Source organism: Populus trichocarpa, chromosome 9, assembly GCF_000002775.5.
Source record: "Populus trichocarpa isolate Nisqually-1 chromosome 9, P.trichocarpa_v4.1, whole genome shotgun sequence".
NCBI classification, from domain to species: Eukaryota; Viridiplantae; Streptophyta; class Magnoliopsida; order Malpighiales; family Salicaceae; genus Populus; species Populus trichocarpa.
This window is the reverse complement of record NC_037293.2, coordinates 4,720,895-4,747,397: the sequence shown is the minus strand read 5'-3', so window position 1 is coordinate 4,747,397 and position 26,503 is coordinate 4,720,895. Positions and strand designations below refer to the sequence as shown.

The 26,503-nt window shown below is 33.8% G+C and overlaps 4 protein-coding genes across 8 annotated transcripts; 2 read left to right on the top strand and 2 right to left on the bottom strand.

Moving 5' to 3' along the window:
* Positions 1-84: 84 nt before the first annotated feature.
* LOC7481510 (transcription factor IIIB 60 kDa subunit) lies at positions 85-13,371 on the bottom strand. Of its 5 annotated transcripts, none has more exons than XM_024608841.2 (20): positions 13,174-13,370; positions 12,987-13,055; positions 12,780-12,861; positions 12,597-12,669; positions 11,795-11,880; positions 11,636-11,712; positions 10,125-10,181; positions 9,909-10,021; positions 9,268-9,347; positions 9,062-9,148; positions 7,871-7,951; positions 5,896-6,054; positions 5,707-5,811; positions 4,546-4,618; positions 4,326-4,438; positions 3,268-3,348; positions 2,520-2,657; positions 1,678-1,767; positions 1,003-1,056; positions 85-325 (listed from the first exon to the last, which is right to left on the bottom strand). In XM_024608841.2, exons 2-20 carry the CDS (start codon positions 13,046-13,048, stop codon positions 107-109), a joined length of 1,830 nt encoding a protein of 609 aa, XP_024464609.2. In that variant the 5' UTR covers positions 13,049-13,055; positions 13,174-13,370; the 3' UTR covers positions 85-106. The 5 variants fall into 5 exon arrangements, with proteins under 5 accessions (XP_024464609.2, XP_024464613.2, XP_024464610.2 ...); XM_024608845.2 differs by having other exon boundaries at positions 5,725-5,811; XM_024608842.2 differs by having other exon boundaries at positions 13,177-13,370.
* Positions 13,372-13,947: 576 nt separating this feature from the next.
* LOC7468600 (UDP-glycosyltransferase 76E2) lies at positions 13,948-17,757 on the bottom strand. The gene is made up of 3 exons (XM_024608416.2): positions 16,386-17,757; positions 15,381-16,126; positions 13,948-14,942 (listed from the first exon to the last, which is right to left on the bottom strand). The coding sequence occupies exons 2-3, from the start codon at positions 15,865-15,867 to the stop codon at positions 14,068-14,070; spliced, it is 1,362 nt and encodes a 453-aa protein (XP_024464184.1). The 5' UTR covers positions 15,868-16,126; positions 16,386-17,757; the 3' UTR covers positions 13,948-14,067.
* A 2,943-nt stretch (positions 17,758-20,700) lies between these two features.
* LOC7468602 (copper transporter 1) lies at positions 20,701-21,649 on the top strand. Its single transcript, XM_002313375.4, has one exon. The coding sequence runs from the start codon at positions 20,973-20,975 to the stop codon at positions 21,459-21,461; it is 489 nt and encodes a 162-aa protein (XP_002313411.1). The 5' UTR covers positions 20,701-20,972; the 3' UTR covers positions 21,462-21,649.
* A 2,912-nt stretch (positions 21,650-24,561) lies between these two features.
* On the top strand, positions 24,562-25,423 carry LOC7481511 (copper transporter 6). Its single transcript, XM_002313376.4, has one exon. It carries the CDS (start codon positions 24,747-24,749, stop codon positions 25,212-25,214), a length of 468 nt encoding a protein of 155 aa, XP_002313412.1. The 5' UTR covers positions 24,562-24,746; the 3' UTR covers positions 25,215-25,423.
* The last annotated feature ends 1,080 nt before the right edge of the window (positions 25,424-26,503 follow it).

The following is a 26,503-nucleotide window of genomic DNA, read 5'->3' as shown; positions in this document are numbered from 1 at the left end:
AATATGAAAGGTTTAGATTTCTATGGCGCTGCATTATTATTATTATTAGAAAATGTTTAATAATAAGAGAAAAACAGCCCTCCGTGATTAGCAATCACCAAAACTTTTACCATAAACTGTTACCATAGTCATCATCAGAACAATTTTCATAATAAAGAAAATCACATGTTTCTTCAACAGCATCGTCTTCGTTTTCATCCAGTGACCCCAAACCATCATTTTCATTCGTATAATCTAATCGACAATCTTTGCCGTCTGTATGGAGCACCTTGTCAGCAGAGTCAGAACGTGATTCTGTTCGCGGTTTCTTGGCGTCCTTGGCCTCCTGTAAGAAAACTCTAATCACTCACAGAAATACATGCATCGTAATCTAAAATACTAAAAGGGGATAAAGCAGAGGACGATAGATACTTCTAAGGTTGCTAGATGCTCATCCTTGCAAAAGGATAAAAAAACAAAGGGAGAAAATAGAATATAGTCTCTTTACATGAGAAACTAGAGCATCTGAAATGACAGTCTCTTCCTCTAGGAGCGTGGAAGATACGATGTTCACTTGCTAATCCAAGGATAGACAAAGACATGGCAGTCCTCCACACTGTTACTTCGTAAATAAATCAAGGGAAAGATCTTTAATTCCTTTATTGTTTTACTCTATAACTAAAATTTGATCTTTACAGCATTAGATTTACAATTTGCAGATTAATATTCAAAAGAGGTAAACACTATCCCCGGTTGTGACTGAACATGGTCGACAGAAAGATACTTAAGAATGTGGTTCAGAATATATCCAGATGCACCAGCTGAATAGTGCAATAAGAAATGAGTGACGCATCAAAGTGGCATGAAAATTTGAACTTTTCCCTCGTTATAATTTCGAATCACCAAATGGACATGCTCTTTCAAAGATACGCTATAGGAACTAAACTTAATCTCTACTAAAAGTAGAAAAGAAGATGGATGATGCACGTATGAAAGAAGAAAAGGTAAACAGCAATAACATACAGAATCCTCAAAGAGTTTCTCCAACACGTCATAGTTGATTTTCGAACCGAGTCTCTGCAAAAGAAATCATAAGCACATTTCTCATTAAACAAAAAATGGAGAATGCCCATAGATTATGCTTTGGGAATACGAATGAACCTTAAATACAAAATATAAAAATATTCTTAACATTTATACAGAAAAGCCAGCGTGTTCACACACATAACATGCATTGAAGCACAAAGCCACTGTATCAAACTGGCAAACAAAAGTTTTAAGAATGACCAACGAGTATCCTTCCCAGATTTTCTGTTCATTTTCTTTCCCTGAAATTCACAACATGACATGACTAGCCTAACTGCATTCTTTCAGGATGCATTATGAGGTCATTGCAAAGGTTTTGAGCCAGGAAGCCTCCATTTGCAATGGTTTTCTAATACAAAATCTTTCTAAGCCATTAGATGTAATTTCTCGTTAAGATTTAAATTCTAATAGAAATTCTTCACAATATGAGCTGGCTTGACTTTAAATTTCTAATAGAAATTCTACCCAACTGAGATGTGCTACTGTAAACAAAAACTTCACAGCTGAATGCTGCCCCGAGAGTGAAATTAATTAGTTAGCAGCTTTTGATGTTGCAAATCAAAACAATAGTAACTTGCAGAAACAACTTCCTTTATTATCCATGTCAATTACCTTCTTAGTTAGCATTCGATGGACAGCTTCTGCAGCAGATTTAGCAGGAGCTAAGTTCCTAGCTTCAGAAGCTCGCTTTTGTTGAATTTCCTGCAAATAAATATTAGAAGAAAATTAGTCAAACAACTTGAGACATAGTAGGAAGATAAACAATAAACATCGTCAAGGTTCTAGACTTTGAAAAAAAGAGTTAGAAATACATTTATAGCAGCCATACACCGCTCAGTATTGCAGCAGTTTATGTATTTTTTGACAAAGTCAATACACTATCATCATAATTCACATTCAACTTTCTAAATAACCTTTACAGTAACATTTTGAATGGCTGCAAGAAGAACAAAAAGTTGAATAGAAATATAGAATAGTTATTCACTAATTTTGGCTTTTAATGAAAATAAGCATATAGTAAATAGACATTTTATGCACCTATTTTTCGCACTTGATTAAAGAGGAACAAAGTACATATGCCCTAGCAATTTATGTCACTTAATTACAAAGCATAAACAAATTAAATCATAAGCAGGCTTTCTATGTGATTTGAAACTTTCAGAAATATTAGTTATCCACAAGTTGGAAAGTTGAATGGAAATAAGGGCTCAAATTCAGTTGAGGGTTAACCATCACTTAAGCCTTAAGTTCTGTGAATTAAATATAAACCATTGAGCAAAAAACTTCAGCAGGGAAAAAAGATGGTTGGACATTTATGTTGTTGTACTGCATGAAGAATCCAAGACATCATTTATAGTATGCAAAAAAGAGAGGAACACATTACAGAACTATAGTTGAGATCTTCCAATGATAAAGAGTACATAAAAAATTCTCCTAGTAAACCAGAAATTTACCTTTTTAGATTTTGCTAAATCAGCTTTTACTGCAGCATCAAGTTTCTTTGCAGCTTGCAAGTCCTCTGGGCAATTCTTGAAATTCTCCTCCCAAGCTTTCTTAAGAGTCGCTGCGGCTGCTTCTTTGGCTGCCTGTTCCTGTAAATAGCAGTCACCAATGAACTTCAAGATAAATCCATAGAACTAGAACAAGAATAACAACTGCATAGAAAGCATTTTATCATGCAAAGACAAGCAAATATATACCCGGCAATTTCCCAAGATGCTAGCTAAGCAAATAAAGAAATGAGAAAAATGACCATATATTAAGCTGAAGAAAAACTAGCTAATAATTTTAAATGGTGCAAGATATGACAAGGTGTTGCATACAAACAATCATCCAATTCAGCACACGAGTTATGAGAAAACAAATCCTATGGTATATGTTTTGGATTAAATATCATATCACAGTTTGCTAGAAAATATAGAAGTAATAGTTGTAACACCAATATAAACTTATCGAGTAGCGAGTAGCTTCTCAAAAGAGAAGTTACAAATTCATAAATAAAGCCATAAGATGTCAATGCTCATTAACCTGTCATGAGCCTGCTGACCTACCCTTCAGCATTTTTGCAAGAAGTGACTGCTATAAAGACTTGAATTTGCAAATATGCTTTTGCAAGCCCAAGTGTTACAATTGAACCAAGAAATGGTCCCTAGCCTGTGACGTAGAAATTAAAGGAAATTTGACTTCAGAAAATTCAATTACCTGAAGATACTCTCGGTTCATTTCTTCCCAAATGATTTTTTTGTAACGTTTTTCCTCCTCGTTATGCAGGTAGCTATCAACCTATAAAATATCTAAACAATGAAATCAAAAAAATAAAATGAAACATGCAATTGAATGGATATAGATGAATAGAAATACAAACTAGTTTATGAAAAAACAAGGTAAAGCAGAATGAATTGACTAAATAGCTACTGTTTGAATAGCAAAGTTCAAATACATCAAATTAGTATAAGAACAAAAATCATGAGAATTACAGTCTTATTATTTCTTAAAAAATATTCCTGGAAAAAGAGCAGCGCCAACAGTATTAGGTGCCAGATTTGTCAGACTCCAGCATTGCAAAATGATTTTCTTTTTTTTTTTCCTTCTCGACTTTGCTGGGCTAAGAAAAGAGGGGGAGTTTGGGTTTCTATTAGGACACTCTTAACAGTACTCATACACATGACTGCATGCATGCAAGGACGAGGACTTGCACAAACAAATAGACCCAAAAGTGAATGGACAAGGTATTACGACACTTCCTGAATGAAGTTTCAACAATTTGAATCCAGAATGACAAATATTGTTCAAATCATGTAAGAAAAATAAAATTCAAAGCCCAAATACTGTTGTGATACAGTACATTAATACAAAACAAGAAGCACGAGCAATGAGATAGGCTTGGGATGATGAAGATTAGAAAAAAGTTACTGCAAATCACAAAGCTTAAACACAGAAAGGCTTCAGTTTCTGAAATTCAGTGTTGCAACCCATGCTTAATATTGCTTTTGGAACATGATAAAAGCAAGATTCTGAAATTAATGATTTGTAAATTGTAACGGGCAGGCTTAAGGTTTTGTGTTACTTGTATCGATTCCTCCATTATATTTCTGGCATGAGAGCACAGAAGCAACCATGAGCAAAGCAAATCAAGCCAAAGCTCTTAATTTTTTTTAGATCCCCTCCATTATATTACTTGAGATTTGTAGAAGATGGGATGCATGCAAGCAATGATATGCATAAAGGAAACACAAAATGTTAGAATCTTTGGTTCTCACCTCAGCATCATCAATATCAGAAAAGCCATCTGACTCGTCAAAAGCTTTAGAACTCATATCACCCACACCGTGCAGTTTATCAAAATCATTGGCTAAATGCCCCGTAGCAGCTCCTGAAACATTTTAGTTTCAAGTAAATATTTTTCAAGTATTTTGGAAGAAGACCATGCCAATTTCAAACCATAATATCTCTTCATAAGGATAAAGAGGGTAAACCCACCAGCACTTTCACGCTCGCGTGTTGGCCTTTCTTCATCTCTGCTCTCGCATTGGCTGTTCAATTCTTTTGCAAACTGAAAAATAAACGAGGATAAAAAGATCAATAACAACTTACAATTAAAATGCTGAAAAGCAAATATAAGTTTAACATTCACCAGAAATTCATAGCATAACATCAGAAACACATAATTCATTGCATGATTCTCTAATGTTATCATAGGTACTTTTTCCTAATAGAGTGTTTGGTGGTAAGATATGCTCATAGCTAATTCTAATGTCCTTGCAAATCATATGCTTTTAAGTGTTATCTAATACATCCAAAAGATCTTACTGCAGCATATCTTTATTGATTCCATGGAAAAATACACAAAACACACGCTTGGCTCTATGTGTGTGCACATGCGCAACAGTGAAAGATATTCGGAAAATAATACAGAGAGAAGAAGAAACACTTAATTGACTATTGAGGAAAAGCAGATATCTGATTGTGTAAGCTCTATCTCAAGTCCATTGTCCTCTACATATAATTTTATATGTTTAACCCACAAAAGCAGGGTCTAAGAGATCTGAATTTCTACATGAAAAAACTCCACAACCCATTAATGCAAGATGCTAACTATTACACTAGAGAAGCACCATCCAAATGTGCCCTCAACATGGCTACATGTCCCATCCCAAACCAAACAAGTAACATGAGTGATAATAATGGTGGTTTCAAATTGAAGAGAGGAGAGAAATTTCAAAAAGAGCTAGTGACATCCATGTCTGATAATTTGTGATAAACTCCACGGGAATTTGTTTGGAGGTTTTGTAATATGTGACGCAGCAAGAGATGGAAGAAAAAAGTAAATGAAGCGCATGCTTGGATTGAAAGTTAAGAGTGTTTGAAAGAAGAATCAAGTAGTTAGCAACTTAGTAGCCACAAACCAGAAAATTGCAGCCCAGACAGGAGACATTGTCAACTAACAAGCATTTTTATTACGTCAAACCAAAGAAGGCAAATTTTTAGCTAGCATTTTCCATCTTGACCTACTAACCAAACAATTTGCACATCAGAAATGATTAAACATGAATATTTCAACAGCAACAAAGCCAATAGAGAAAGCAAATGGTTAAGTTCATTAGTTTAAGAGTACTCTAGCTTGAAGGAAGACATACTAACCAAATTTGAGTCACTCACGTTATGTCTAATAGATGATTTTTTCATTCTTTGACTCTCAGCATTTTGGAAAGCTGGAGGATCTGTTCCTCCATCAAATCCTATAACCTGTATCAGAGTAGGAATGTGAATTGTAACATCTTTTGTTAGGGCAAAAACTAGTTAATTTTCATAAAAGGGAGCAACACTCACAATTGCATAGCAATCTTTACAAAGTCCAAATCCAAAAGAAGGTCTATTTGTACCCTTGTGTTGACATAGCAACTCTTTTGAACTAGATGGCTCCCCAAAATTTCTTCGTGGCAATGAACTTTCTTTCAGTTCCTCCACCTTTGCATTCAGTTCCTCAATCTAATAGTATAGGAAGATAAAGAACAAAATTTTCATACAACATAATTTTGTAGAGAAAATAACATAAAGAAAAAATCAACAATGCAAACAGCTTAGATGACAAATAATGATTTGACTTCTTTTGTTTTATCAAAATTAGAAAGAACAAATAACTTTTCATTTTATGCCCTAAATCAAGCGGATCAGAAATATAACTTGCAAATCTTTCTCTTTACAGTAATTTTCAACTATAATCAATGTTTTTTTTAGATTTACATTTGTCAATCTTTTAGCATCTCTGTCAGAAATTTATAGAATGTTTAGGATACCCTTGAGGGAGGCAAGCGCATGTAAGCAGAACCTGCTGGCAAGTTTGAACTGAATTAATAAATAGATTTGATACTGCTAAAAAAGAATACAACTGGTAAGCTAGTGTTAGTTCAACTAGTCATTCTAAGGAAGTCATTTGAGTAGAAGAAAAGGCAGTAAGAAATACTGAAGGCAAGCTCTAGGAGTGGCAATAGAGATGGATATGACCGATCCACTACAAGATCTTTTTTTTCTTTTTTAACTTCAAACCCTTACTATTCTGCAGTCTGTTTTATATGCTTCGAATCTCCATCTAGTTAATGATTGTGGTAAAGGTGCATATTTATACATATTGAATTGCCTATTCATGTTTCTGCTTATAACATTTGCTTATGATTATCAGGCACATGTATTACAGACTCACTTGTGGTATTAGGCATCAGTTATTTTAGCTTCTGGGTAGTTTTGTTCAGCGGATTCTGTAAATAGTTAGATAGGGCTTGCGGTAGCTGTCTTCATATCCTCTTGTTTTGTTATTTTTTTCTTAAATTTTTTTATCCAGTTTCCACCTCTTGGGCTGCTATCTTGGAGCCAAGCGTGGTTTTACCAACTAAGCTAGCAAACCCTCATCATTTTCATACTCCTTTTTCTTTCTGAGGCATCAAATGGCCACATCTATGCTAAGTGCAGCATCTTTTACATCAAGTTTCCCTTTTGTTTTTACTTTTTTTAAGATATTTTAGATAAGAGAAAAATATGTTCACTGAAAAAATTACAAAGGCATGTTGGAGAATAAGCTGTCCTCCAAAATACGAAAGCAAAGGGGAATATCATAAAAGAGCAGCCCTAATCCCGCTGAATATCAGCTAAGGAGAATTCCCTTAAAGCACCTGCCTTATTTGGAGATCAGATGACAAAATAAGAATAACCTACCATGTAGTAAACTGTAATTTGTCAATCACTACATAAATCTAAGTGAAAGGTATAAAAAGAATGGAACCTGGTACAGCAAAACACAACTTTCCAGTCAGATGTGAAAAAAATGAAAATTAGCCTGTTCAGAGGGACAAAGTATAAGTCGCCTTTCAGAAGAGGCAGCTTGTCTGCCAAAGAGTAAAACAAACTGTTGATTCCGACAAGTAAATTTTTGTTTACTATGAAATACCATGTAGGGTATCAAGGAATGTCAGGGTATCAATAGTATGTCCACCAATATGTCATAGAAGAGAGCTCTAATGAGCTGCTCATAAGTCAACCATGTGCCAAGATAACCTTATATCAAACAACATCAATCTAAGCATGAAATGCTCTACTGAATCGTATGTAGGAAGGGGACTGGGGAGTGGAGATATGGTGGTTTATATGTTTCTTCATGTTGTTTTCTCAATACTGATCATGAAAGGTGTCTCACTACACAGTTAGAATAATATTACCTTATAGATATGCTAATTCGAGACATAATGCATTATTTTTCAATGTTCTGAACAACTGTAGCCTAAAAAGTCAGAAAACACTTTCAGAAATATACCGTTAAGCTCCCAGACTCTGTATTCTCAAATTCAACCAATCTCTTTGACAGTGTTTTCCCGCAAACATGCACCAACCTTAACTGCATAAGATTAAAGGCAAGTATCAAATAACCACAGCATGGACCAAATGCCAATCCTAAAAGACTTCAAGGAGGCTGAGGCTGTCTGTCAAGAAAAAAAGCAGGCTCATAGGCGAATAAAATTCATAAAATACGAGATGAAAGTATACTTGAAACAAGAAACAAAAATTAATGTAGCAAACTTGTAAATCAAGTATAATACATTGCTTTGAAATATATTGGTTCAAGAAATGATACATAAGTTACAAATCTAGAAAGAATAAAGTAGCCGGTAACATAACTATCAATTGAGACAAGCCAGACAGAAGCTTCATGGATAATCAAACTCAAGCAACCTAAACTTTCTTTTCCCTGGAAGTTCTTCCCACGCCTCATGATCACCTATCAAAGAAGCCCTTTCTCCACCTTCCAACCTCCTTAACACTCTCCCTGGTCAATTTCTCTCATCGGTTTCAAACTTGCAAACATGCACATATTGGTTCTCTCACAGCCAAATATCAACTTGGTGCTTCAATCTATGAAGAATAAATTAAAAAATTGATTCCGTGAAGAAATTAAACAATCATTCCAAGTCTTATGACTTTCAATGCAATTCACATCTTTCCTTGCAATTCCAATGATATGGATTCACCAGCAATGTACTGATGAATCCAATCCACCAATATCACATGAACCCTAAGTTGAATAGTGACTAGGTTATGCCACCGCAAGGTGTCAGCATACTAAAGTGCTTGTAGATGCCTTCAAGGCAGCGAGGCATCATCGCCAGGCCTTAACATATGCTTATAGGCTGACACTAGTAAGTCCACTTTAATCAAGATCATAACTAAATCATTATTTGAAATCACCAGCCTCTGCAACTAACAACTTCTCCAGTTCTTTTCTTTTCTTTCCATCTCTTTGAATAGGAACTACAGCTGCTCATACGAGGAAAAACATACCTCACTAAACAATGAATACTTAGGTGCAGCACTCAAGTAGAAAGACAGAAAAGTTCTGCATCAATTAAATGACTTTAATACAATTAAGATGACTTTTCAATCCATTTAATATTTTGTCAATCATCAACTTAATCGCGGCACATCAACAGTCTTTTCAAGCATGACTTACGATGTCAGATTTGGAGCAGTTGAGGCCATGTGAAAGTGCAGATATATATAATGCTGCACCCCACAATGCACTGGGCGTTCTACCTGTCTGTGAGTAATATCAAATCAAACAGAACATTATAAGACTCTGGATAGCTCAAAAAGTATCCAATAAAAAGACTGAAACAATGTTCATCTTTCCTATAATATCAGAAAAGAATTTCACACCTGTATCCAATGGTAATTCATACTTGCTATAATGGTCAGTGCATCATCAGAAATTTCCTTGTTTTTTCCTCCTGATAAACCTAAAAAACAATGGTTGTTACAATCTCCCACTTGAAAACACATCATATGCATTCGGTTCCAAATGGAATAATTTAAAGACTCTGGTATAAAAGAAATAGAGAGGGGTATCCCAATACTCTCTAAGCTTCTAAGAATACAGTTCAAGAAGCCGATCAAAGCATTACCAATACTCTTCCTCTTTGGATTCAGGAAAGAGAAACCAAAGAACACTAGGAAAACCAACACAAGATCTGAATGTGCCCCTTAAGCTCGAGATAGAATTGGAAAAGGAAAAGTTTAACCGATAGATAGAGATGGAGTTCTTTTCCAGGGGAGGGGGAAGAACAGAAAGTTGAACGGGATATTATCGTACACTCATATCAAATTTAACATAATGTGTTGCTTAAATAAATAGAAGGTTTTAGGATAGAGGAGGGTGGAGTATTTGTATTGCTTGATAGACCTCCGAACCTTGTATTCCAAAATTTCAACCAATTGGCAAGAGAACATATCCAGTGCCCTCTATTTTAATTACTGAAATAAAATCACTAATCAGCATTCAAGAGATTATAGAAACTTACTAGCTGTATATTTGTGTATGAAAATGGAAGGATCATGAAGTTTCTGACAAATGGCATGCTCGGTAAGATTTAAAACTTTGCAGAGCTGCAAAAATACAGCACCTAGTACATAACTGTAAACAATTTCAAAAGAAAATTATGTTATTGACACATAAGCAAGGGATAATCATGATGGCAACAAGCTAAATTTGGCTGTGAAATGACAAGGCTCCTCACATATTTATCTGCAAGTAAATAGAAAAATCAATAAGAAGATATGGTTTTCTGTTTTCCCTGAAAAAGAAAGTCCAAAAGTAATATCAGAAAATGTCAACATTGCTAAATTCTAGTATGATTGCACATAAAACATATTCAGGAATCAACTCAAAGGAAAAATAAACAACTTTCCCACACTAGATGCTACAACTCAATAATTGGTAAGTCACGTTTGGAAAATGGTCTCAGTGTATTTCTTTACGACAAATCAATTGCACCTTTCACTATCATTTCCAGGGAATCATTAACACCTCCTTGGGGTGAAAACATTTTATCTGCTAGCCATGTAGTTGGAGACTTATGAGTCACATTATGAAGATTTAGAAAAGAGTGCTTGACCACAAATTTAAGTGGTGAGACAATGATTCTTGAAAACTAATTTGGTTTATGTGAGGAAGAACAACTATGGAAGTTATCTTTCTCCTAAAATAGTTGGTCAGGAAATTAAAAGAAGAGCGGAAAGAAGAGACCCTGCTCTAGCCCCCCCCCCCCCCCCCCCTCTTTTTTTTTTGAGAAGCTGTATAATGAAATACTAAGATAAGTCCTTTAGTGAATGTTGGAGATGGAGGGAGTTTTTACCACTGCATAAACATGACAAAAGATATGTATAGAGGCTAGAGGGCATCTGATAGTAAGAAGATTGCTGATGATGAAAGAGATGGATTCCCCATTGGCTGAACCAAAAAACTGCCTTATCCTATACTTTAGCTTTGGCCTTGGATAAATTAACAAACGTACAGAGGGTGGCAACCCATGGATTTGCTATTTGCTAGTAGCACAGTTTAGATACGCAACAACCAGAACTGAAGTTGAACATAAGTCACAATTGTGGAGAAGAACCTAGTCCCAAGGTTTCATATTAATAAACCAGCATAGGTGCATGAGAACTTTAGAATTAGTAAGGTCAAAGAAGATGGTTTGATTTTAGTAGAGGTGCAAAAATGTAACAAATTATTGTTATGCAAAAGAAGTCATACGATCTAGTTTCATGTATTGTAATTGGATCCTTATGATCTGAAACTTGGTTCCAAGGGAATAAGTGAGAACTCGAATATTGATTGCAAGTTGATTAATTTCCTAAAATTCAAGCAAAGAATCGCAACACACAATCTTGTATGAAGCTTCCACTGGCCTTGAAGAAAGGGAATCTTAACCACAGAAACAGTAATGGCAATAACAAAACAAATGAAACAAAAAGTACTCCTCCAATTCCATATTTAGTTGTCGGCACTCGGCATTCTATTATGGAATATAGAAAACTGTTTGTCCAGGTCCTTCTTCAAATTAATATGTTTGTGAAGAGTTAAAAACTACCCCTGGTAAGAATTCTCCATAGAATAAACAAGGGTGTTTTTAGTAGGTTAAGAAACCTCACTCGTTCATGAATGAATAAAAACACAAGCATAGCATGTTTCCTCAAAAAGATGGGATACTAAAAAGGCACAAAGGAGTTGGAGAGATGAATTCCTTACCGACATGCAATGTAAAGACAAGCAGCCTGTACTTGATCTGTCCTACGGCCCCTAGTGAAATTCCGTTCAACTGCTATCTACACATAACAGATTAAGAGAATTCAATAAATTGATCAAAACATGCCTGTGATGTTGAAGCTTAGGTGCAAGGAAACATACTCTGTAATACACCATAGCTTGGTTAACTATGCCAAGATTTTCACCCATGCCTAAGCCATTTTTTATGTTTAGCATGTCATCACGTGCTGCAGGATAAAAGGAAATTAACCACTACCAAAAACATCATGCAAAAGTTCATGATGTCCATGCAATTCCACAGGTAGATCTTCTTAATGGAATGGAAATACATAAATCTTTGGGCATTGAACAATCATTCTAGTCATGAACAGTGATCGTGGCATCTTACTTGGTAAATGAGGAAAGCCAGGTTACAAAACAAATGGGGCAGGCTACTTAGGTGGTCTTTCCCAATCAAGGTTTATCCTGTCTTATCTCTTTCAATGGTTAGTTTATTGTGATCTTTTTTACAGTTAATATTAAATTAAATTTAAGAGTTAAAATTACTTCTTGCTGAGGCTTCACACTTTATAGAAGAAGACTGCTATTGCAGCAAAAACAAGGATTATTGTTCGTATCTAAAAACTTAAAAATAGCTCCTTTGGTTGAGATTTCGTTTCTTTTTCTCACTTTAAGATAGAACTCTAGATCTCTTTACGATATCTTCATTACCACTTCTATTAACCTTGGAGAGAACTCAAATTGGAAATCAGGAACCTTTCAAAATTTGATAAATAAAAAACCTTGTTATTCAAGACAACAAGTTTCATCTTTTGACTAGGAACCACTTTCTTTCATAGTTTTTCTGTCGACTTAGAAATATTTAACAAGTACAACCACCAGAAACATGTGTCAGGAAATGAAATCTACTACAACATTAAGAAGGACAACAAACAAAGCATACCTCTTTCATACAACCTCTCCCGTGAAGCGTTTTCGCTTTCAACAGACCTAACAAACGAACCTGCCACATGACTCTACAAGTAAATGGAACCACGTGAACATAACAGGATCATTAATTAGCCACACCATTAACATTGAGTAGAAAAGCAAATAGTACATCAAAGAAAAGAAAAGAAAAACAGACCTCCCCCGACCTAGTTTGTACAAAAGAGGCTTCAGATGAAAGATAACTGAACTCCAGAACTTTCCCACAGCGACTACATGACCTTCAAAGCACCAAACATACATTTATAACACAAAATTCAAAATTAATAATATAAGAATCATGTCATGAAAACAATCATAAATAAAACAACAAAAATCTGAATGCAATGACAAATAAAGGACTTACACGATGCCATTTTCGTCATAATATGCACGAACCTTTTCTCGACAAGAGCCACAAGACCTCATTGTGTACCTTTACCGAATAAAAAGAAAAAAGAATTACAAAATCAACAGCAGATGAAGAACAAACTATCAATTTGAAACTTAATTGAGAAATTCATTCGAATCAGAAACGCATCAGATTTTCTTACCACCTGCACTATTTTTCTTTCGTTTTCTCGGAAAATTTCTGAAGATACAGAGTTCGGAGAAAAAAAGACGGTTTAGGGTTTATCACAACTGGCACAAGCTAGTTATCCGGATAGAAGAGCGGGGTTTTAGGGGCGGAAAAAACGCTTTCCAGGTATAGCAGAGCCTGGGCTGTTTTGTTAAAGGTCCCTCATCTTTTTTTTATTATTAATTGTTTTGTTTTTCCTTTATGAATAAAATTTTCTTTAAATAAAATTATTAAAATTATATTTAAAAAATAATATACATGTTATAATTTTAAATACAATTATATTTTTTTATGGTTAGAAAACTTTTATTCAATGAAAATAAAATATTTATTTTATTATTTTTTATTGTAATTTTTTATAATATTCTATCAAATTAATTATTCTTTTATTGTTTTTATATAATCGGTTAAAAATTATTAAGAATGATTTTTTTTATTGTAACTTGTTTTTCAAAAAACATGAATAAAAAGAAAAATTGACTTAAAAATATATTTTAATTATTGCAAAATTAATAAAAATAGATTTTGAATATGACAGCGTGCGTAAAAAACTAATACATGCTAATGATACTAATATAATATTATATGGATATGGGATATTAATATCAATTAAATTTTTTTTGTTTCAATGTATCAAAATTCCTAATGTTGCTTAGTTTATTAATCAAAGCAAGAAGCTTTAGAACCCACAAGCAACCTCCATCAAAATTTGATAATAATAATAATAAAAAAAAAAAACTCCATCAAATCTCATAAACTGCTATCAGTTGTTCCTACAACTTTTCATTAGTCAAGAAATTATGGCTAGGTTGGTTATTATTAGGCTATTAGCTGTGAGATTAATTAGATAAACAAATCGTTTGTACAGTTAAAACGATTTGATTAATTCCACCAACTTGTTCAAGGAATTATAGGATGAACCACCAGTTCTAATGCAAAGTTCTGCTTTCTCCTTCAAGTCCATTGCCCTCTGCCTCATCTCGTCCCCCTCTTTATCAACCATCAGCCTTGTAATAACACTCTCTATTTCTCCCCTCTCCAATTCATCCTCCAAATGCAGACCTACTCTCCATACTTGACTTACATACCTAGCTGTAACCTTCTGATCCCCAAAGCTTGGTCTGCATATCATCGGAACCCCTTCAGATATACTTTCAAGCAATGAGTTCCAGCCACAGTGGCTCCAAAACCCTCCTACTGCATTATGTGCCAAAACTTCTTTTTGCGGTGCCCATTTCACAACTCGACCTTTCTCTCCAGCAATTTCTCTGAATCCCTCAGGCAATGACTCAGCCCGTTCTGAACCATGTACTGAGCCAGGTCGAACCACCCACAAGAAGGGTTGTTTGCTATTTGCCAAACCCCAGGCCATTTCTAGTATGTCTTTCTCATTCATGGAAGCTAAACTTCCTAGACTTACATAGATGACCGAGCTCGGAGCTTGCCTGTCAAGCCATGACATGCAGTTAGTGTCCTCTTCTAGTAAGCTACAGGATGGTGCAGGAACAATCTTGTGAATCGGTCCTATTGCAAAGATTGGAACATGGCAGTGTTGTTGAAGCTTTGCTAACGATGACCCTTCAAGGCAGTCCATTGTATTGTAAACGATTGCTGAAGACCTTCTTACATCTCGTGCATTACCTATTAATTTAAAGAAATTTTTCATTGGTCCAAAACTGGAGATGGGCAAATCTCGCTGTCTGAGGGGAGGATGCTCCAGCACTGCTTTCTGGGACAAAGGATCTGTACATTATAGGAAAGATCTTGTAAAAATTAATGTAAAAATATTATAATATGGTCTCATAATATAGATGAAACCAGAAGTAAATAAATTCCAAAGCAACCAATATGGATACTATCCCCTGCACCTCCACAAGAAGCAGACTAGGAGGCAAGACGGGGGATCTGCACCTTCTAAAAATAGAAGCATGTGAAGGTAAGGATGCGAAGCAGACTACTAAATAATCAGGTTCATTTCAGTTTTATCCATTCTACATCAGAAAATGGATGTTCATGGAGATCCACAAGACTTTGATAGAAATGTCTCCTCGTTAATAACAGACAGAAAAATAAAACCTTGGGACACGAGGAAAAAACTTAGCAGGCAAAATCAGTATACGACTTAAGGGAAAATGCCTTGCATAGTTGCATGATTTCATAAACATAGCCAAAACCATAAACCTGCCAAGGGGATGCGACCCAGCATATACATTTCGATAAGAACACTGCGAGCGAGAAAAGTGTTGGCATTGCTAGTGCGAAATATAATGCTTGGAAGCTTCAGATTATGAGCCGTGGCTTCAGAAAAGTATGAAAGTTCATCATAAATAACACAGGCAATTTGATCATCACGTGTCTCCTGTTCCTTCACTAGCTTGGCCAGGCATTCTTGGAAAGGTAATTGGCATTTGTCGTTGAGAACCAAAACAATGGCAGTTAGGTCAAGAGAAGCAATGTCATGGTCAGATAAGCCATCCTGAATGAACAGGAAGTTGAAATCAGGATAGTTTGAAGGGTCAGGAGAATTGAATTGGGTGTGAACAATGGTGATGGAAAATCCTTTAGAATGAAGGACAGCACTCAGCTGAAGCAATGGATTGATATGGCCTTGGAATGGAGCTGCTACTAACACCAATCTACGACGCTGTTCATGCCCTTCCTCAGCCATGTTGAAATCAATAGAAAGGTTCCTCTGTGCAAGCTTTATGTTGAAATTACTGGGAATGGGTGCTCACAACTATTAACCTCCGCACTGGTTAGATTTAAGGCGTCATTATCATGGCAACGTGAGGACAGTGGTTTAGAGACGATCCAATTTATGGAATTGGACAGATTTGATCATTCCAAATAAAGATTGGTGTTCTCTTTCTCTCTCTTCAATGATGGTCGAAAATTTGGATGACAAAGATTGGTTTGACTTTTGCTCTCTGCAATCAAATCAATAAGATTAAAGATCCAAACAAACAAATGCCCAAAACTCTGTTGTGCCAATCGAACAGATTTTTGAAACTTGACTGAACAAGAAAACACATAATCATAGAATTTCAAGACTACAAAAACAAACTTTTTCCACATCTTAGCCTGTTATTATCTTCTTCACAGCTTTCTAACCAAACAAACAGTGAAAGAGGAGAAAGTTATTGTATTTTTACGAACATGCTAGGAAAGGAGAAAAAAGGGTCTTACCATCAAAGCTTTTTGTTGCAGTGGTGACGTAGAGACAATTGAACTGAAGTGAAGTCAATACAGAGGAGGTAAAAGGGACTCAAAATCAAGACTCAAGAACTAAAACCTTTAACAAGACAGCTAAAAATCTCTGGCAAAAGAGAGAAGGAATAAATAGTTTATTCTGTATATTTTTTTTATTTTTTTTATATTAATATATTAAAATAATCATCGAACGCGCTGTAACCTGCTGCATTGGTTTTTAGTTGAAAAACAGGCTGAAAAAACATAAGCAAAAGTTTTGGCAAAGTCTACACTTGCTCGATAGGGTGGGGGCACCGCATCAAGATGGTGGAATCTGACTCACTCTGACATTGAGTTGAAAATTGTTTGTGAGTAAAACTAGGGGCCAGCCCGTGAGCATTCTGCCTGCAAAATGTGGTTGCCTGACGGGAAAATAACTTCTCTTTTTGACAGGGCCGGCAACTATAGCTCCCATAATTAACCAAAGCATAAACGCCCACTAAACCCATAATTATATTATTACGGCAAATTAAATACTCCATTTCAACACGCAGAGTCTCTGTGAGGTGGACCACCAAAACTTACACAATCACAGAGCAAAGTGTCCAAAACTCGAAAGGGACACATTACCCTAAGCTTTGCTGTACAACCATCTGAATATGGATAGTCTTATTATTGCCAATGGAATAGCTTTTGGCATTTGCGAAGAGTGATCCCATCTTCTAGTTGTCAGCATGATAAGATATGTTCCATTAAATTGTTGATGAGAAGAAGGAAGAGCCGTCCTCCACCAAACAATCTTCGCCTTCTCCTTAAATTTTACTGCTCTTTGTCTCACCTTCTCCCCGTCTTTATCCCCCATTAATTTTCTTACAGCTTCGTGTATTTTTCCTCTCTCAAATTCGTTGTCTAATTCAAGGTCTACCTTCCATAGACGACAAACATACTTAATATTCAAACGTTGGTCTCCAAAAAATGGCCTGCATGGCATTAGAATTCCTTCACACACACGCTCCAGTGTTGAATTCCATCCACAGTCGGCCCAAAATCCTCGCGCACGGCAACATGTCCTGATACTTCCTTCTGGAGAGCCCATTTCACAACGCAGACTCTATTTCCAGCTCTATCTACAGAATTCTTCGGCAATAGCTTAGTCAAATCTGAACCTCGAACCAAACCAGGCCTAATTAACCACCCACAAGAACTGAAGAAAGGACGTTGCTCACTTTCAGCTAGGCCTTGGAAAGAAAAATCTCTAACACGGTTGATCTTAAAAGTCTGTATCTGTACTGTTGTTGGACTTGCATGGGACTCCTAGGGGTCTGTGTCCCAGTTGTCTTTGCATGTGAGGGGACCGAATCATCGAGGTTCAATTACATGTTAATGTATTTACATTTATATTCAATTCATTATAGATTTTATCTATAATATTTAATTTAAATTTTTAATTTAATTAAAAAAATTTAAAAATCTTCAAATATCACTAACAACTTTTTAGTCCATCAAAGATTTTGACTGTAATATTTAATTTAAATTTTTAATTTAATCAAAAATTTTCAGAAACCCTTTAAATATCATCAATGACTTTTCAGTCTGTTGGAGATTATGTTTATATATAGAGAACAATAATTAACAGTGTAATTGAGATGTGAACATTTCCAGAGCTCTTAGAAAAAATACCGACGAACTTAATCCATTGGTAATCCTGTATGTAATTGACAACATGAACCATGCAGTTGAGAAGTGAATAATTTCAAAACTCTATGAAATATACCGATGAACTTAATTTGTTGGTGATACACTTTATATTTAACACAATGAACAGAGTTAAAGAGAAATGAATAGTTCCAATGCTCTATAAAATATATTGACAGACTTATTATGTCAATGTATTTATTAGTATTTTATAGTTTTCATCGTGCTTTTTTTCCTTAAAAAAAAGGAAATGATTATCAAATTCATATCGGACCCTAATAAACACCATATGTCATCTTAGAACGAACCCTTAACTAATATAGTTCCAGCAACACCACGAAATGACGCTTTTGGAGCTCAAAGGAAGTTGTACCTTCCTTTCTAGTATGGTGACTTCTCCAACATGTTGGCACGTGCATTACATTCAATAGACACTTTTTTGCTTTTTTTATTCATTTTAGTCCTTGATTCTATAATATCTCTTCAATTGAATCTCAAAATTTATCTACCTCGATCTTAGGCTCATTCTTTTAATTTAGCACCTGACTCTCTAATAACTATTCGATTTAGTCTCGGATAGCATCTCACCCAGGACTAATCAAGGAAAGAAAAAGGTAATGGAAAAGAATGAGACAGTTGGCCCAAGTTAAGACCTGGGTTGATTAGGAATGATCGAATATGTCGTTGTCTCGATATTAAAAAAAATATCATTCTTAACTTTTTTTTAAGTTGACTCACATATTTATCAGTTCGTCCAAGTTACATTTGGCTCTATTAAATTAACCAACTTACTTCATTACAACTCTTACATATTTTTATTTGAATCTCAGGCCATACAAGAGATTGGATTATGAAATTTTAAGATTGACTCATTAAACCCATATTAATTAAACAATTAAATAGTTCCTCGTAGATTCCATATTAAGAAAAACATCACTTAGAATGATTTTTTTTTTTTTGAAAGTTCGAACAACATCATCTTACACATTTTTTTATTCAAATCGAGTTTCCATCAATTTAATATGTTTTGAATTTACATATGTTGTTTATAAAATTACTAACGAAAATATTACTAACAGCTCGAATCCACCCCTGTAACGGAACGAAAGCAACGAAACTAATGGAGCTAGTAACTATCACTCCTAGCGTACTATAAAATCTTTCCATTCTCATCATCATCACTAAACAGGAGGAAATATTTTGGGTTTAACAGATCGAGAGAGCAGGGAACATGATCATGATATGCCAAGCATGAGGTTTAGCCCCGTGATAAACTGTTTTGGTAAACCCAACTTGACTCAGTGTATTAACTCAATGACCTGAAGATCTATAACTTGACATATGATAGATTTTATATTAAATTGGATAAAAATTAATCGAGTTAAGTCCAGTTAATTTAGTGAATCAGCCCACAAATTAGTCCACTTACTTAAAACTCAAGTGAAAACTTATTTAATTTTATAAAAGTAACAAAAAATTAAAATAATATTATTTTAATTTTTTTATATAATTCTTTATAAAAACAATGTTATTTCAAATTAATGAAGGTCGAAAATCTAGATATGTACTCAAAACCTAAAAACCCAGGCAAGGTTATGACCAAGCTGGGTTTTATAAAATGGTTTTGACATCAAATCGAACAAAACAAGCGTACGATGTAATACCATGTAATAAATGTAGTCTAATTACTACAAGTTCCATCACCCAATTATGTGTACTACCACGAATTTTGCCGCCCTTTATTTCATTAATACTAAGTTATTTTCAATCTTTGATGTTTAGCACTGTTATAAATATATTAAAATAATATTTTTTTTATTTTTTAAAAATTATTTTTAACACCAGCACATCAAAATAATCAAAAAACATCAAAAAATATTAATTTGAAATAAATAAAAAAATTTCAAATTTTTTCAAAAACAATTTTGAAACGCAAAAACAAACAGGGTTACGTTCTAACCTTGGTTTTTATAAAATTTGAATTTTTTAGTTTTAAATTAATTTTGTAGTATTTTTTTTATTTTGATGTGATGATATTAAATGATTTTTAAAAAAAAAAATAAATTATTTTGATGTATTTCAAAATAAAAAATATTTTAAAAAGTAATCGTTATCACAATACAAAATACTATCTCAATCTCTTTAACTTATCAAGTAAAAATATTCTAGTTTTTCTCTAATAATTTAAATTGTTAAAGGGTATAATTCTTAATTCATAAAAAAACCCCTAAGAAATTATAAGATTTTTATAGTGCACAGAAAATAATTAATTACATCTTTTTAATTATTCCCTTAAGTGGGAGATCATAAAATAAAATCCATTACCCACTAAAAATATCTCCATCTAAAACTTATCTTTTCTATTTATATCTATTTATTTCTTTAAAGTACTTTACATAAAAAAAATATCATTAATTATTTACAGTATAAACACCATAAAAATTCTCATAAATGGTTTAATAACACAATTCACAATAATCAACAAGCATCGAGGAACTACATTATAGTTTTTCAAAAAAAATAAGTGTTAATTTATAATTGTGTAAGAGTATAGGGGCCAAGTAAAATAATTTACTCTTTCATTAAATAGCCTCAGCTCGTTCTAAATGGAAGTAGATTCATTCTCTTGACCACTTGCCCTTCTTACACTCATATAAGAAATTGTAGAATATTCTTCCGTGAAAGGATTTTTTAAAAGTATTTTTTAATCTATATTTATAATTTCTTATTGGTCAGGTTTAATCTTTTTAATATCTTAATATCTGTTTTCTTTGTTAAATAGATTCGTGGAGTAACGATTACTCCCGGCACACTATAAAATCTTTCCATTTTCTTCGATCATCCCTCAACAGAAGGAAATATTTTGGGTTTCAGAGAGAGAGAGAGATCATGGAACATGGTCATGATATGCCGGGCATGGGGGGCATGGGGGGCATGGCTCCACCGCCGCCCATGAACATGGCAGGAACGATGCAACACCACGAGATGATGATGATGCACATGACCTTCTTTTGGGGGAAGAGTACTGAAATTCTCTTCTCTGGCTGGCCTGGAAGCTCTGATAAGAGACCACACATGTATTTTGTGGCTTTGCTGTTTGTTTTTGTGCTTTCCATTCTTGTCGAGTGGCTATCCCATTGCCAATTGATGAAGCCTGGCTCGAACCATGTGGCGGCTGGTCTAGTCCAGACTCTACTGCACGCTTTGCGGGTTGGTTTAGCCTATATGGTCATGTTGGCTATCATGTCTTTCAATGGCGGCGTGTTCCTGGCTGCTGTGGCTGGGCATACTCTGGGGTTCCTGTTTTTTGGCAGTAGGGTTTTTAAGAGAACCCAAAATCCTGCTAAAACCTCTGATCTTCCTCCATCGAGTTGTTGAATTATGCTCATCAGGTATCTGCAGGTTCTTAGGTTTGGCGATGCACTAGTTCTCTCTAATTACGCGTTTTTGTTTCCCTTTTTACCCTCTTGAAACTTGAAGAATAATTTATGTTATGAGTATTCGGTGTGTGGATTGTTATTTGTGCAAAAATAAATTTCCATTATATATATATTTGTTATGAACTAGCTGTTCTTATTACCAGTAGATGAATCTTTAGCCGAATCGATCAGGGAGAAAGCTAAAGCAAAAATTTGTGCTTGATTTTTGAAGTATAAATTTATTGAGAGGCTGCGAAGACGGTTGGCACAATAAAATATTAAAAAAAATCAGTTGATTTTTCCCCGTGAACTATTAACTTTATGGTCCACACATTTGCATGGGTCGATAAGGTCTCAGTGATGGAAATTAATGCCAAGTGAGTCCAAAGCATTAAATTTGAGGATGAGAATTTCTTGAAGAAGCAACGAGCAGTTGCCTCGAAGGCGCAAATGCCTAGTTATTTTCCACAACGTTGTGCCTGCCATTGATCAACTATTCGTGAGCCCTTCAGGGGATGCTGTAATTCTGCTATGCTGATTTCAATTTTTTTTTTTTTTTTTATGGGAAGGATTGTGGAACCCTTAATTATCTAACAAATAATTAAATAATTAATGAATTTTCAATCTAAAACAAAATCCTCAGTTCTTAGAAACTCCTTAAACAGAATTTTAGAAATTTCTTTGTTTCGAAAGTCAATATTCTTTTGCAAAATATATTTTTAGTGGCCTATAAATTAAAATATGATTGTTTTTTCCTTAAACAGAGAAAGGTGAGGACTTTTCATTGATTGTACTTTGTATTGTTGTTGTGTATTGTGTTTTTTAATTGAAAATATAATAAAATGATTTGTTTTAGATTTTATCTAAAAAAATTAATTTGATAATTTTCATAAAAAATAATTAAAAAACATTATAAAAAATAAATCATAATACAAAAACAACTATTATTACAATCTCAAATGTGTTTTTAAAAACCTCTGCTCTCTCTTTACGACCCAATTTGTTTTTGCGTTTTAAAAACATTTTAGAAAAAAATTAAAATTTTTCTATTTTTCTATTTACTTTAAATTAATATGTTTTTGATGTTTTTATATCATTTTAATGTACTGATATCAAAAATAATTTTTAAAAAATAAAAAAATATTATTTTAATATATTTTTTAATAAAAATTACTTTAAAACACAACTACAATTATACTTTCAAATATACCTTATATATGGCTAAAGAATCGCAATCTGATTATGCCAACCATAGTACAGCTTCCTAGCACTTCCTTTCCTCTTTCTATTTCTGCCAAAAAAAAAAAAGGATATATATATATAAATTCTTTCAACAGGTTTTTGCCCTCTGCCTTGGCGTTGAGCGGTGGGGACAATATTGAACCAATAGAGTAGAAAGGGCGTGCTGTCAGATCAATTTTTGTTGCTATTTCGGGAGAGACAAAACCCAATTTAATAAATATATTTCTTCTATTCACCTGTGATCAAAACGAGCTCGTCAACTGGGATTTTGACTGAAGAAAGACACATCAGTCTGGACTCTTGAAATAAAAAAATAGAAAGAAGAAGAAGAAGAAGAAGGAAGCATGTATGGATGTGCTCTTCTTCTTTTTTTTACAGATCGATAGTCTATCACTTTCAATATCGTCACCTTTCCATGGGTTGGAAAATATGGATGCACTCTTTTTTTCTTTTCTTTTTACAGTATTTGGGCCCTGTTTGGCGTTAATTATGCCTTTAAATTGCACACTTGCTGTGTCTATTTTTATTCTAAGAATAATATTTGGTTAAGATTTGAAGCAAAACGCAAGATGGTATAAAAGAGAATTATTTAGCAGAATAATATTAAAAAAAAACTATTTTGTTTTTGAATTAAAGCAAGTAATCCCTGTTATTAACTAAGAACAAAACAATTTATTATTTAATTCATTATTTGTCAAGGTAAAGATATAATAATAATAATAATTTATCAAACACAATATATATCCGTAAAGGGGACGCCTCGTGAGCATAATAAAAATATAGTATAACAACACAAGAGGGACTGCAGAGCAAATACTCTACCGTGGTAATGACGGCCAGCTCTTAAATATGCGATAAAGTAAGCATATCACTCAATTATTAAACCGCCATATGATGCGGTTTGGATCAGATTTTTTTTTTAATTTTTTTAAAAAATATTTAAGTATTCCAAACATGTTTTTTTTTTTTTATAAATAAAGTGTATAGAAATTGATTTGATGTGACTCGATTAATTTGATAAATTTAAAGAAAATATGGACAACTAGAAAAAATAATTTGACTAAAAAAAATTAAAATAATATCTTTTTTTAAAAAAAAAATATTGATACAATAATATATTAGATTAACTTAGATCAACTTAAGTTACATGTAAAATTTGTGATCTAAATCATAAGATCGTGAGCAAATAAAAAAATATATTGAAGTCTAATTCTCAATAACTTATTATTGAATAATAAAATTGAAAAAATCAATAAAAAAAAGAGAAAAAAAATCATGAATCAACCCAAGTTAACTTGTCAAACTTGAATCATGAGATTAGAATAACCCAATAAAAAGTAAATCAAAACAGATTATGAAACTCAAATCTCAATCGATTAAATGTTGAATGATGAAATTAAAAGAAAAAATCAATTAAAAAGAAAAAAAAAACCTGAACTAACCCTAATTAACCCACCAAAATCTTGACTAATTTCTAATCAACTCAAATGTTGAAGGTTAAAATTGAAAAAAACATATAAAAAACACTAGTCAACCAGGTTAACCTACAAAATATATAACTCGAATCATGAAATTAAAATAACTTCATTTAAAAAAAATTAAAATAAATAATAAACTTAAATACCTAATAATTTTAATATTAAAGAGCCAAATAAAAAAAAAAAAGGAGAAAAGGAAAAGAGTATTCTTTGGATTAACAGTAATAGTTGCGAGGAGGGGAATCCCCTCCTCAATTAGTATATTTTACAGCACATTTTGCTAAGAAATTGAATGGGCTTCCTAAACTCTTATATCGCGCAAGATCCATATTTAGAAAACAATTGTTTTTTGTATTTTGTAGTCCTGTAAAAATCTGACCAGTGCATAGTACAAATTTATTTTGTACTGTAAATATCTCTCATCGCTAATATCCAGCCTGTGATCCACAATCGCCAAATTAACCCAAGAGAAAACTCCGTTTCCCAACGCCCTCCTGTCAATTTTTCTTTCTTAAAGAAAATTAATGGACCCTGACCATCATCTGCCTGGCATGTCACCGCCACCATCAACACCCATGAACGGCACCGACGGGATGGACCACAAGATGATGACGCACATGACATTCTTCTGGGGCAAGGATACATTGATCCTTTTCTCCGGCTGGCCTGGCACAAGTACAGGCATGTACGTGCTGGCCTTGGTGTTCATTTTTGTGCTTGCGGTCCTGGTCGAGTGGCTCTCTCATTGCCGATTAGTCAAGCCAGGGTCCAACAATGTCGCAGCTGGTCTTATACAGGCATTGATGCATGCTGTCAGGGTTGGTCTTGCCTATATGGTAATGCTTGCTGTCATGTCCTTTAACGGCGGTGTGTTTATTGTAGCCGTGGCAGGACATCTTGTAGGTTTTTTTATCTTCGGGAGTAGAGTTTTCAAGGATACAGAGATGCCGCCGTATCACAAGACCTCCGATCTTCCTCCAACAAGTAATTGATCGGAAAAAAATAGAATTATGTGTTTTACCTTTCCTTTTTCCTCCTTTTTTTTTTTTTTTTTTAAAGGGTTGCCAGTTTAGACTTTAGATAGGTAAATCATGTTAATTATCGTATTAATTTCTTTGCCATCTGGGGCCATTCAAATTCACAATCATCAAGTTATTGGTCCCAACCAAAATTAGTGGCATATGACCGCATGATCTTATCAGCATGTGCTATCCTTGTCATATTTCAAAAGTACCCACAAGAAGACGTTTCCTATGGGTCCTTAATTCATGATCCCACATCAAGCTCTACAGAAAATTTCAAACAACTTGTAGCTAGTCCTCATATTTTTCTCGGAGATCTGAAACTATGAACATTCTTAACAAGTATCTTTCACATAGCAACTAAGCTTTAATACAAAACTGGATTGATGTTCGAGGGTGTTCGGAGGATAGTAGTTATTGTTTTTTATTGTGTTTTTTATTTGGAAATATATTAAAATATTTTTTTATTTTTTAAAAATTATTTTTAATATATATATATATATATATATATATATATATATAAACAGTATTGAGTAATCCATGCTTCTGGAAGTTTAGGGCTAGAAATGCGTCCAAACTAGTCTGAAATGCGTTCAAATTAGTCTGGATATCTATGTTAGTTGAGGTGCTCTGGATATCTATGTTAGTTGAGGTGCGTGTATATGTTAGTTGAGGTGCTCTGGATATCTATGTTAGTTGAGGTGCGTGTAAGTTGGTTCAGACATCTACGTTAAACTAAAAAAAAATTATTGAACGGTATTACTTGTGCATGTTTTGTTACCTGCAATTTGTTTTAAGATCATAATATCGTTTCAATACTCTCTAGAACCTTATGCCCTCAATTCAAAACTCCACCAAACTCCACCGACGATATAAATGTCTAAGTTTTCAGTTTAAAGATGATAATAAATATTTATGAATTATGTTTTATATTATCTATATTTGAATTTGAATCCAAAATTATTATCCACACTCAATCAAGTATGAATTTTTGATACTCGTTCGAGTTTCAGGAATCCACAACCTAATTCCAAATCATAGCTTATAAAATTTAACTGCTGGTTTGATTTTTATAATAATGTTAGTTGACATTAAATATAATATAACATTTGACATTAAATTAGAAAGCTAATGATTTTTCAATTGCACGTTAAATTCTTCCAACAAAATCAGCCAATAAGATCCTCGTACAATTCTAAAGTGCCTGATCATAAGTATTAAAACCCTTCATCATAGACATGTGATGTTGTATCACTTGA